The sequence below is a fragment of the Hippopotamus amphibius genome, chromosome 2 (genome assembly GCF_030028045.1).
Source record: "Hippopotamus amphibius kiboko isolate mHipAmp2 chromosome 2, mHipAmp2.hap2, whole genome shotgun sequence".
In the NCBI taxonomy this organism is placed as follows: Eukaryota; Metazoa; Chordata; class Mammalia; order Artiodactyla; family Hippopotamidae; genus Hippopotamus; species Hippopotamus amphibius.
The window spans coordinates 160,493,773-160,506,778 of NC_080187.1; the positions used below are offsets into that span (position 1 = coordinate 160,493,773).

The window sequence follows — 13,006 nt, forward strand, 5'->3', positions numbered from 1 at the left end:
CACGCATTATTTCGCGCTGAACAAATGCAAAATCTTGACTGGAACAAATGCTTCCAACAGGTCCGGGACGTCGAGCTCCATTTCCCCTTTGTCCGCGGCCTGGCGGTGGGCCTGTACTGGGGTTGCCTCCGCCCGACCACCCAGAGCGCTGCACAGCCCCAGGCGTCGCGGGCACGCTTGACAGGGAGGCTGCTGGGTCGGGCGGAGCAGCAGCAACTGCCCGCGAGCAAGGCCCGAGTTCAGCTCAGGTGGAGCCAGGATTTCAGGGGCGGCCACCCAAGTGTCGCGGCCCTCGCCGAAATTTAATAACCAACTACCCTAAGCGCTGGCTGCAGGAAGAAAGGCCTCTGAAGGCTCCCTCGCTCAGCCCTAGCCTGAAGCGCGGACACCACGAAGTCACGGGCCAACAAAATATATCCGTACCCCGACCGACCCCTTGCACCTTCTACACGGATCATTTCCTCGGGTGGGGAACTAGAAGATGTCGGGAAACCCCGGGCAAGCCGTCTTTTCTGCCCGTGGGGCGCAGATTCCCGCAATCGGTCCCTTACCAGACCAGGCCGGGCAGCTTTGGCGGAGCCGAGAGCTCAGACCACCCGAGGCCTGCTGTTGGGCAGAGGCCGCATCTCCAGCCCCCGGCCTGATGCCGAGGCGACAGAGCCCAGGCGCACACGCGGCGCCAGGGGGCTTGGCGACGCCAAGGGGGCAGCAACACCCGCGTAGGCCGCCCTGCCTTTCGAAGTGCCGCCAACCAGGGGGCGCAGAGTGGGCCTGGGCCCGCGACGGCCAGCCACCGGGCGGGAGTGGGAAAACGAGGCGAGCACTTCGGAGAATAGTTTGGTCTGATTCCCCCTCCATTTTGCTGGTGTGGGGCAACTATTGCAGAGCTGGGGGCCCCCGGACGCTGCCAGCCCTTCCCCAGCACCCCCGAGGTGGTGGGGGAAGTTTGGGGGTGTGGGAGGTTCCCAGCGGCCTTCGAAACTCTGGGCACAGATGCCGGTGGAGCCAGGCCACTCCTCTGTGCCCGCCTGAAACTTCTCTCCTCTGACTCCTCAGAGGTGCCCAACCAAAAAGAGAAAGAGCGCCAGAGTTTAACGCCGCCTTGTAAATCACTTTCCGGATAATTGCGGGAAATGAACACTCCAGCAAACAAGCTCGAGGAATAAAGCAAACAGGGAATAAATTCCTGGGTGCTCATAAACCCATCCATGCCGTCCCCACCCTTTCCAGCGCTCCCGCGGGGCCAGGCCCGAAATCAGCCCTAGACGAGGAGGAAGCTGGGACCGCCGGGCGGTGGCCACCGCTCGCCACCCAAGATGTTATTCTTTAGTAACAATCCCCATTATCTGTCCCCACTTTGGGCTAATCAGACAGAATCGCTAATGCGGAGGGCTGCTTCCTGCCGCCTCTGGGAGGTAACGGGGCGCCCGAGGGGCGGGGGACGGGGAGGGGCGGGGCGGGGGCGGAGGTGGCACCTTCCGGGCTCGCTGGGGCTTTGGTCCAGCACTCATTCAGGTACTTAACACCCGGGAGACCCGGACCTCGGCTTTCAAAGCATCCCGGGTGGGAAGAGCTGTTTATATAAACAGGGATTCCACAGTAAAGGCGCTTATATCTCAGCAGCCAGTGCATGGCGTGCGCCTCTCACGCCCACCCATAGGAGCGGCGTCCCCGGTCGCCCCTCAGTTCCCAGCCTGCCCTGCCCCCGCCTCCTTCTCCTCCTCGGCCATGGCCACCTCTGGATGCCTCAGCTTCACCGTGCGCAGGCTCCTGGATTTACCCGAGCAGGACGCGCAGCACCTGCGGAGGCGGGAGCCCGAGCTCCGCGCCCCCGGGCCCGGCCCCTGCGCCACCTGGCTGGAATCGGAGCGCGGCCACTACCCCTGTGAGTGAGGACGGCGACGGGGGTGGAGACGGGGGAAGTGGGGGGCGCAGAACCAAGCCCCCGGCCCTTGCGGGGCTGGGAAGCGGAAACCCCAGCCCAGAGTCTGGATTTCCTCAGGGTTGGCCCAGGAGGCTCTGTCCTCATCAAACCTCTGTGCCGCTTGGCACATCTTGAGAGCAGATCCCTGCGCCTGGCCCTAACACCCGGGATTTGGGTTTCTGTTTCTAGAGGTCAGAATATTTAAATATTTCAGACACCGCCCTTAAATGCCTGAAAAAGTGGCCATGTTCTCCCGGCTTCGGTATGGGATACGCAGCATTGGCGAGCCTGAATTTAGGGCTTTGCAAACCTCGACTTGGACGTGGCCCGTTTTGGTGAGGCAGCTTGCAGTGAATTCATATGCCAGCGCGGCAACCGGGGCGGATTTGTTTTAGCAGGCCCCCGGGTGGGTTTCTTTGGGGACGCGGTCGCAGGTTGTGGGTTAAAAGGTTATGGAATTCGGAGAGGTGGGTGTCCAGATATGGGCCCAGGGAAGGAAATGGCCTCATCCCAAAAGCTGCCGGCGCGCTTAGGGGCCAGCGTCTCACCAGGCCGTGTCTCCTTTGCATCCCTAGCCTCGGACGAGAGCAGCCCAGAGGCCAGCCCGCGGGACCCGTCGCAGCGGCCGTCCGCTCGGCCTGCGTCTCCGGGCTCGGACGCCGAGAAGAGGAAGAAGCGGCGGGTGCTGTTCTCCAAAGCGCAGACCCTGGAGTTGGAACGGCGCTTCCGGCAGCAGCGCTACCTATCAGCTCCTGAGCGCGAGCAGCTGGCGCGCCTGCTGCGCCTCACGCCCACGCAGGTCAAAATCTGGTTCCAGAACCATCGCTACAAGCTGAAGCGCGCGCGCGCGCCGGGAGCCGCGGAGTCGCCCGACCTAGCAGCGGCAGCAGAGGTGCGCGCCGCGCCCGGCCTGCTGCGCCGCGTGGTGGTGCCGGTGCTGGTGCGCGATGGGCAGCCGTGCGGCAGCAGCGGCGAGGTGGGCACGGCCGCCGCCCGGGACAAGAGCGGCGCGCCCCCGGCCGCCTGCCCTCTGCCAGGCTACACCGCCTTCGGGCCCGGCTCGGCGTTCGGCCTCTTCCCCGCCTACCAGCACTTAGCGCCCCCCGCCCTGGTCTCCTGGAACTGGTGAGGCAGCTGTGGGGCGCGGGCACCTGGGGCTGCGCCGGACTTGGGGTGCGCTCTGCGGCCGGAGCAGGGCTAGAGCCGCAGACCTGGAGCGCGTCCCGGGCCCCACCTTCTTCGGCGCGGGGGTCCCTGCCCCGCCCTCACCAGCCAGCGCACCGGGAACTCTCGCCAAGATACCCCCTCCCTTCTTCCCTCGGCCGCCAGACCCAGAGCTAGATTTTATTGCTTGAACCTTATTTGTACGTTTTTAAAATAGCTATTTGTATGGGAAGCAACTTATTTTAAAAGAAATAGAATATTTTTCCTTTTTGTGGTGCGAGAATAAAATATGTAGGGTTGGGTCCCCTTGCGTGCCTGCCGGGATCGTAGGTGGAAACTGTGCCTTCGCGACCGGAGTTTGGGGCGCTGGTCCACGCCTTGACCCGCCAAGTTAAGGCCCATCCCGAGCTGGGTGGAAGGGCAGATCTCAGTCCCCACACGGCTCTAAGAAGATACTGGGGGGAGGGAGGAATGGGGGGGGGGAAGCGGAGGCACCTCTGGGGTTCCTCTTAGCGGGGGGTGGCTCTGTCCCCGAACTGAGACGGAGGCCCCTTTGGGCTCCCGGAGCTGCTGGAGCTTCTAACACCGAAAGTCAACCGAGTCGGCCACGACAGCGCATAACGAGAGGACATAGTGAGCTTCTCCAAAAGGATTCTCCGGAGAAGTGCCAGTGGGGTCCGGGCTGAGCGTGCTGCGCCAGGAGCATCCCAGGCCTGGCTGCTAGGCATTCGTTTCCGGAGTGCGGCAGTTAGGTCTCAGGGACCCGAGGAGCACGCGGGCATCTTGTAACCTCCCGTTAAGCCTGCGAGTGCCTCACTTGGCAGCTGTGATTTTCTGCCTCTTCTTTGTGTAACAGCTGGCCAGGATAGGGTTGGGGGAGTGGATGGTGTGGTGAAGAAATTAAAGGGTGGTGGGGAATGACCCAGCTCAGGGCTGCCAGCTGAGGGAGGACAGCTCTGGAGAGCCCTGGTGGCCTGACATAAGTGTGAGATCCCCTGGTGGGTTTCGTCGGTCTAATTTCACCCACGGTCCCAGTGAACACCCAGGTGGGGGATCTAGTGTTCTACTCCTGGGGTTAACTCCTCTTCGCCTGAGTATTCCCTCAGTATCCATAGCGCAGGGCCTCCCATGCAGTGCAGTTGGCACTCTCTCAGAGAAGAAGTGAGGACCTTTCTCTGTGGCACCCACTAAAGGGAGATTTGAGTGAAAAGATCAGATCCCGGGGAAGGAGCAAGGGCTCCATGAGGTCTGTGAGGAGTAGGCATTGGGCCTTTTGGGGGGCTTTAGCTTTCTGGTTCTAGGAGGAAAAGGAGGAAGAGGTGGGGGGGTGGGTAGCTGAGGCTGTGTTATCACCTGGGATTTTAGGGGGTGGAGAGAGAAAGGAGGGCAGGGGGGAAGGGAGAGGGGTGTTTGGGTCTCAGCTGCTGGCCACCTTGTCTTCCATATGGATGCGGTTATCTTAGAAGAATCTCGATCCTTAAACCTCCTTTTGTCTTGGGAACTGAAAAGGGCATTGTCAGGCCTGAAAAGGACCTAGACAAAATCCGCACTGTTTTGATTCAGGACTCTGTTTAATCAGTCCCTGGTGACAATGTAGTGGGTGTTAGGGAAGACAATAGTATCTTTTTAAACCTTGTGGCCTTCAGGAAGACAAAGGGCTTGAATTTCATGGGCTTACAACTTCAGTTAGAACAGTGCCAGTGTGCATGGGAGATTATCAAATTTGTATCATAAAACCTCTTTCTAATAAATGATTGCTGAGGTGGGAGCCTGGATGTTGTAAGACATATATTGGAAACTGCCCTGGGGACTTCCCAGTTAGCCCTGGCAGAGCAGATGGGAAAGAAAAGGAGGGAAGGATTTCTGGAGAAGGCCTGGCTTAGAACATGTCCCTGCTGTCAGCTGGCTGGGTGCTTGGCTCGCCCATGCTCTTCCTCCTAAAGGGGTGTTTTCTCCAAGAACGGGGGTAAAGATTCGCAGCTCGTTTTCTGCTGTTGGTGGTGACAAAGACCTGAATATTATTGGAGATAAAGTACAAAATCACCACCTGTTCAGTTTCTGGCCTTTTCTTTCCTGGAGCTCCAGAGAAAGTAGCACTTGGGGTGTGCAGAGTGGGGAGAGTCTATTAAATATGAGGCCCATACGGCTAAGGGATCTGGATGATGGAGAGACTGTCTTCCCAGGAGGCTCTTTGGGAGAGCATGTCCTCAACCAGATTCACCCAGAGGTCTAACTAATAGGAAAGACCATTTATTTGCTTTCCTCAGAGGTGGTTACAGCCATAGCAATCCAGCCTGTGTGCTGGGCAGGAGAAGAGCAGACATTTCTTATGGCACTAGTATCAGGATCTCTCATGTCTGCACTGTTACCCCCTTCCTTTTGCTCTTTTTCCTTTAGGCCCCTTCCTTTAGAGAGGAAAAGCTATAGGGGAGAGTTATTAATGTACTCCCATCACCACCCACCATTTTAGAGACTCGGGCTGTCATTTTTCTTCTGTTCACACCTTTGATAAGCTGGAAATGATAAATGTCAGTTTCCTTTCTGACCTACAAGATCAGTTCCTCCAGGCTCTGACAAGAGAAGCTAAACCCAAGGCCTCTCCCAGCAGCTGTGAGAACTGTCAGAATCTCCCTCCCCAGATGAGAGTATTTCTTACTTGTCTGCCATCCCCAACGTCACAAGGCAGATTCACACTCAGCAAACTTTTATTGAAACTTAAACTGTGTTCCAGGCATTGTTCTAGGCACTTTCACAGCTGATCTCACAGAAACCTAATGCACTGCATGTATAATATACCCATTTTGCAGATAAGAAACCGAGGCTCAATGTGTAGGAGTAAGTGACTTTTCCAAAGCAGTTGTAAGCTTCACAGAATATTATCATTGTCCTCAGCTTAGCCCACATTAAAGCCACCCTGTAAACTGCCCTTAAAGTGGACAGTTGGAATCTTGATGGGGCGGCAACATGTGTGCTACCCAGCCATTGTAAACATGTCTCATGGATGGTCTGGAAGGATGGGAAGACATGCCAAAAGTACTGTACGTGGCTTAAGGCCACTCGTAGGAACTGATCGTGGGATATCACAGTAGTTGCTAACATTTATTGATGTTCCTTTGTATGAGACAATATTCTAAGCTTTTTAATCATATTAACTCATTCAATCTTCACAACAACCCCATAAAATGGTACTACTGTTCCCACTTTACAGATGAGGAGAGAGAGCCCAGATGAGGCCAGAGAGAATATAGGTAACTTGTGCAGGGTCCCACAGCCAGTAAGTAACAGAGAAGATCTGAACCCAAGCAGTCCAGCTCTAGATCTCATGCCTTTAACCGCATGGGAGGAATTATTTCCCTTTTTTTGGTTATGTTTTATTTCTCCCAGTTGACAGTCTTGGTTTCCTTATAGACACTTCTGTAAGAGACGTGTTTTTAGCATCTTTGTGTCTCTCAGTCTCTCTCCCCCACCCCCCATCTACCAAACCTCCAGTTCTTGGACCCAGCCTCTGTGTTTCCCCCATGTCTGTTTGTGTGCATTCTTGTCCAGCTGTCAGTGAAACACGGCTCTTGTCTGCAGGTCACAATATTTTCGTGTGACTATCATTCCACTATTCTTCTTCCAGAAAAACATCTGCTGTCGCTGCCTTGACACCAATTGTCCAATCAGCGTTTGGTTGCTGCTGACTCTGATAAGCTCCTCTAAGCTTTCCGAACCCCCAGGCCCAGATTCCTGGGGAGCTTTGTGACTTCGGCTTCCCTAGCTGCTTTCCCCAGTCATCCTTTTCCTTCCTAGGTCTCCAGTGTTATCTTTATCATTAACTATCATCCTCTTCACATTTTCTCTCTCTTCTTCCATCGTAAACATTTTCACTTCATCTCACTTAAGTCTCCAGTGGGTGGAGATTGCAATTTTCACTTCAGTTTTCTTTCCTCATTGTTCAGAAGATCTTACATCTTAGCACGTCTCTTATCTGACCAATTTAGCACTTTAGAATCTTAGATAATGTGCTACCCATGGGTTAGAAGGAAGTTATTTGAGCTCAGGTTAACCTATACTTTCCCTTCTAACAATGGTGTTTAGTTGTTTATTATTCTCTTGCATTAACACAATTAATTGTTGCCTCTTCAACCCACACACACTTCACTACCTTTAAAATGTTTTAGGAATAAATAAAATTCAGAAGTAAAATGCCGAGGCAGGATAACTGTGGGCTTGGCATGGTTAAATTGTTTGTTAACCATGTTCATTTGTTCTGGTTGTTTCAGTTAACCAGTGTAGCCAGGTTATCTGTACAATGAATAACATACAGTCGGAAGAGCTCTTGGAATGCTAAGAGGATGCTGTGCCTACCGCAGGGCATGATCATGTCTATGGATATGATTGCATCACTTAGTATTCACAATTTGCCTGAGAAATTGTATCCCTCCAGGTCACTCATCATTTCTCCAAGCCATGATGTGGGAGTGGATTTACTAAATGGTACCTTAATTATTTGCAGAAGTCCAATACTGCACCTAACTCCTCACCAATGCCCCTGGCCAGACTAATAACCAAAGCTATATGACATTCCCCTTTCTCCTGTGTTCCCACCATTCGTGTTAGTCTGTAAGCTAACCAAAGACGTGAACAGTATTCCCTTCAATGCTAATCCAAACCAGGAAGAATCAGTTAGGCTATTAAACAGCCACACATCCTCCCCAAATTTTTAAGGATAGGGATTCTCATTTTCCCCAACTACGTCCAGCAGAGAGTTCTTGCTTATCCACAAAGTAACGTCAGATTTTAGAGGCGGAAGATCACACTCTCTTCAATACCCTGCCCTATGGACCAGTAAAAATCTCTAGGTCTTTATTTAGGTCATGTAATTTCAAAATCTGCTATAGGTTCAGTATAGTTTCTGTGAGTGGGGTGTTATGGAAAGTACATCTAAGGGGACCTTAGTCATGCTTAATTTCCCCCTGCATTCTGACTGGGTGGTCCTTTATGAGTCAACAGGTTTTTAAATGCATTTCCCCAGCTGAAAGCTCTGAATTGGACTGTCCCTTTTCTCTCCTTGCAATACCATCTCCCCCCGCCCACCCCCCCCCCCTTCCTAGGGGCTGGATAAGATACTTGGCAGAATTCACTAGGAAGAGGCGTGAAGGCTGTTTGCAAATTAAACCAGAGACGAAAGTGCCCAACAATCCACTAAAAGGGCCCTTGAATCTCTCACCGGGGATGTCTATTATTCCTTTCTCCTCCAGCTTTGCTGAAGGATAGTGTTTTAAGCATGCTTCCTCCTAAAGAAGTTATCTGTTTAGGTTTAAGTTACCTCTTGGGAGGTAAATTCTCAACCAGAGGCAACCCTGAGTGATCAAAACATACCAGGGTCTGACAGTCCAACAAGCATCAGTGAAATGACAAGAAGCCTTTTTCTTTCTTTCTTTTTTTTTAACAACAAAATTGAAATTCAGAGCAAGAGACACAAAACACCAGGAAAAGACAAAAGAAACCTGGTATAGGGAGTAAAGAAGTAACTGCTTTTCTGAGAAACTGTTTTTCGTGCCTAATCACACTGATGGATTCAGTCATCTGTCTGGCCAAGTGTGCAACTGAGCTTCTAATTCACTGTGGAGAACGTTTCATATTTAACTCAAGTCAAAACATAGAGATAGACTAGGATTTTCTTACTTTCCATATTTGTGGACGAAGTATTATCTTAGATAAGGTTAATCATTTTACCAGTTTGGGGGTGTGTGGGAGCAGAGGCAACTAACAGAATGAAATGGAGCTCCCAGAATTTTGTTTTCCAGAAAATATTACAAGAATCTTTTCTTCACCTAACTTGTCACTCATTGAGAGGAAAGTGAACATGTGCTCAGATTCTTCAGGTATGCCTAACAGCTGAGCAACCTGATTCCACAACAGCCTTTTTAACTTTAAATATGTAAGTATTTTATACATGCATATAATACACATATAAGTGGGTAAGAAGCAGATTTTGGAAATGTTCAGTTCTTTTAATGAGAAAGAAAACCTCTAATTTATAGTCTCACTTGTCAGACCAATATAGGATGGATAGTTTGTTATTCTCATTCTAAAAATATTTTCTTTCTAAGATAATATGGAAAATACCAAAATGTATAAATAAGCTATGCTCTTAAGGATACTTATTTTCATATGACATGTGGCTTCTCATGAATATAATAGTGGTGTGATGAACAGGAGATTCAGGTGAGCTATTGAAAGTGCAAAGGTACATCTCATTTGTATCACTGTAAATTACAACCACAAAGAGAAATGATTGAGATCACGTCGGTTTGAAAAGAACAGTTCTCTACCCTTTAGTTTTCTCTCCCCTGCAGCCTCAGATTGTTCCCTCCATCAAGAGTCAGGCATTGGGAACCACACCATTTCTGCCTTTAACAAGGTATAAACCAGACTGTGAAGTGATTCAAAAAGACATAGACAGAAAGAGCTGGCTATTAGATTCTTACTTGGTATGAATTCAAACAGGGCAGTACGGTTTCCAGGGCAGCTGTAATTCACGAGCTTCTGGTAAATCACGGACTTCTAAAAACTCCACTGCCCAAAACTCATGTCTGTGGAACCTTAGAAGGTAGAGGAATTCTCAATTGATTTTTGGATTTTTGGTTGCCTCCAACCCCCCGAAAAGGCACTTTTGCAGTTTAACATTAGCTTTCTTCTATCATTGCCAGTGTATGGTGCCTAAGCCGGCTAATTTTCAGACAACAGAGGGAGGCTGAGAAACTTGTCTAATCTTAGGAATCTAGGTGCAGGGATTCCCAGTATGGTGAGAACTCTAACTTCTCGCCAAGTAAGGACTCTGTGGGGACACTGGGGCCCAATTCTGCACAGATGTGATAATAGCACATCATTACATATAAGGAAGACAAACACCAAAATATCTGCCAAAAATCCAAATTAATTCTCTTTAAATTGACCCTCACCCCTATGAACATAGCTGTGTATGGTTGCTTTAACAAGGCCCTTCTTTCCCATAACCTCATGAGTCTTATTGAAGACTTTCCTTCATCCTCCTTTCTAGGAGGTCTTCACCAAGACCACCTCACTTCCCACATCTCTTTACACACTAAGGCTTTGAGCCGTCTTATCTCCGGGAAGTCCACTGTGCTTCCTCATCCAGACATGGTCCTCCTGCCTTAGAACTTTTTTAGACTAATGTTTTGCTGGGAAATGCCCTAGGCTACAAGTCACTACCTCTTTTTCTTTCTGCACATGGTTACAGTTGCAAAACTCCTCCCTTGTCTGTAAAGCTTTCCCTAACTGATTGAAACATAAGTCACCTAAGTCCATCCTATGTAAAGCTGCAACAAACTCAGAACTCCTCATTCTAAGGGCAGTAGGATAGAGTGGGAAGAACATGGACTTGAGAATTGAGCAATCCTTGAATTGGAAAGAGAGAACAGAATGTTGGTTGTCACATTAATTGTGTAAAATTCCTTTTTGCCTCAGTCCCTTAGACCATCATCTAGAGATAATACCACCTACCATACTTGATTAATGTATTAAATGCATGAATAACATCTGTTAGTTGGCAGTGCATAAATGTAGTCTCTGCTCCATTCTACAGACATACATCCAGTGTCATGTTCAATTTGTTTAGTTTATCATAGCGGTCAGCTAGGACTAAGCTTTACAAAACACACAACCCCAGCATCTCAGTGTCTTAGCTACAAAGGTTTGTTTCTTATTTATGTGACATGTCCCTGCAGCCTGCACCATTTCATTTTCATCCTGATACTTAGGCAGAAGGAAGAATCCCCTATACAGGACACTTCAGAGGAGAATGAGAACATACCATGGCTATTAAAGCTTCTGGTTGAAAAGGATCTATATTACTTCTTGCATTTAATTAACTAAAGCAAAGTCCCATGATCAAGCTTAATACCAACCCGGCAGGAGGGAAAGTGGATATTTTTAATAGTAATACAATCTACTACATTTGTGTTCTTCTTATTTTTTGTTTTTTTTTTGTTTTTTTTTTTTTTTTTGGGCACACGGGCTTAGTTGCTCCGCGGCATGTGGGATCTTCCTGGAACAGGGATCAAACCTGTGTCCCCTGCATTGGCAGGCAGATTCTTAACCACTGCGCCACCTAGGAAGCCCCTTGTGTTCTTCTTAAATGTTTAATTTCTGACCACATATTATACATGCTTACAATGTTAATTATTCCTTTAAACTTCTAGAAGAAGAAATATCACAACGTGATATTTGATACTCTAAAGTATATTTTACATCGTAGACTTCAGAAGAGTAGGAACTATGCCTGTTCCCAGTACTTTGAACAGCTCCTATGCCACGTGCTCTTGGTGACATTTGGGAGAATGGTCAACATCCAACTTTACAGGCGAGTAGGAGGGCCTCTGAAGACACCATGAGCAATGCTCATGAGGACACAGTGGTTAACTGCTTAGTGCGAGGTTATTCCTGTGGAGACTCTTCTGCCGTGACTCATCTGTAGGTGATAAAAACCTCTGCAAGGACTAACTGCGTTCTCATTTACTTTATTACTTATTATTCCAGGAAGTCCACTTATATGGATATCAGAATAATGGAAGGACAAACAACAGTTACTTGAAGTGTCAGAATATAAGTTTCTCAGTCCAACTTTTAGATAAATCCACAGCATAGCCTCAGATAAACCTGACAGATAAACACGCCATCACACAAAACCTGTTTTTAACTTAACTAATTCTTACTTAATATTTATGATTGTATTATATATAATATAATCTTCACTGTTATGTAAAATACTGAAATGAGCATTCTTACAGGTATTGTGCATCTGCCTCAGTATTTCTCAAGGGTGAATTCCTAAATATGGATCATTGACCGAAGTGGTATGTACTTCCTTTATTCCAATCCTTTTGTCCTACCACCCTTCCCTATCCCCCAGTTCCTTGACGCCCTCACTTCCCTCCTTACCCAACTTCAATTCCATGACCAGTCATTACAATCATTCCTTTGAACACACCCTCAACCCCTTGACCCCCTCTCATTTCATTGTACACGAGGCAAAACTATAGCTCTTATTAAATCCAACTCTCCTTCTCCTCTGCACCTACACCCAGGCAGCACAGTATGTCTGTAGAAAAACTCACAACCACATTGACTGGCCTGACTGTAAATTTATGACCATTAACTTCAAATGAGCCCTTAATGTTGCCAGGCCATCATGCTAGATGTCTCTAGACCATTCATTCTCCCATTATCTTCCTTGACTGTTTCATACCATTTTGTTTCTCTTCAATTTCCCACCTCCTCCATCATCCTTGCACTCAGGATCCTACTGCACTGTGAAAACTGAAGTAACCAGAAGAGAGATCATCCGTAGCTGTCTCCCACAACATCATCTTGAAAGCAAGTGCTCGCTTGTGCTTTGTCTTCCCTTCTGTTACCATAGATGAATGGCCTCCACTTTGATCTCAAGAATATCACTCCAGTGATTTTGCTCTCTTGCTTGTACTTTATCAGTTTTTTTCTCTCCCCTGCATCTTTCCCATCAGCATACAAACATGCTGCTATCTCTCCCATGTTAAAAATGAAAGTATTTTCTCTTGACCCCCTTTCTCTTGCCAACTATCATCCCTTTTCGCAAAACTCTTAAGATACTTACCTAGACTCACAGTCTTCAGTGTCTCTCCTTCCATTTTCTCTTGTTATAATCATCGAGACAGAATTTGCATACAATAACCTTCATCAGTTTGACACCAAGTTCTGGCAAATGCAAACAGACATGTAACAACCACCACAATTAAGATAGAGAACATTTCCATGATGCCAAAAGTGTTCCCACTGCCTCTGTAGTCAATTCCACCCGCCCTCACCCACCTCCAACCTCTGGGAACCACTGATCAGCTTTCTCTAATGCTTTTCTATAATTTTATATAAATG

General features: G+C 48.8%; 1 protein-coding gene across 1 annotated transcript; it reads left to right on the forward strand.

Annotated features, from left to right (window-relative positions):
* The first annotated feature begins 1,514 nt into the window (after positions 1-1,514).
* On the forward strand, positions 1,515-3,053 carry NKX2-8 (NK2 homeobox 8). Its single transcript, XM_057725183.1, has 2 exons — positions 1,515-1,885; positions 2,500-3,053. Exons 1-2 carry the CDS (start codon positions 1,729-1,731, stop codon positions 3,051-3,053), a joined length of 711 nt encoding a protein of 236 aa, XP_057581166.1. The 5' UTR covers positions 1,515-1,728.
* The last annotated feature ends 9,953 nt before the right edge of the window (positions 3,054-13,006 follow it).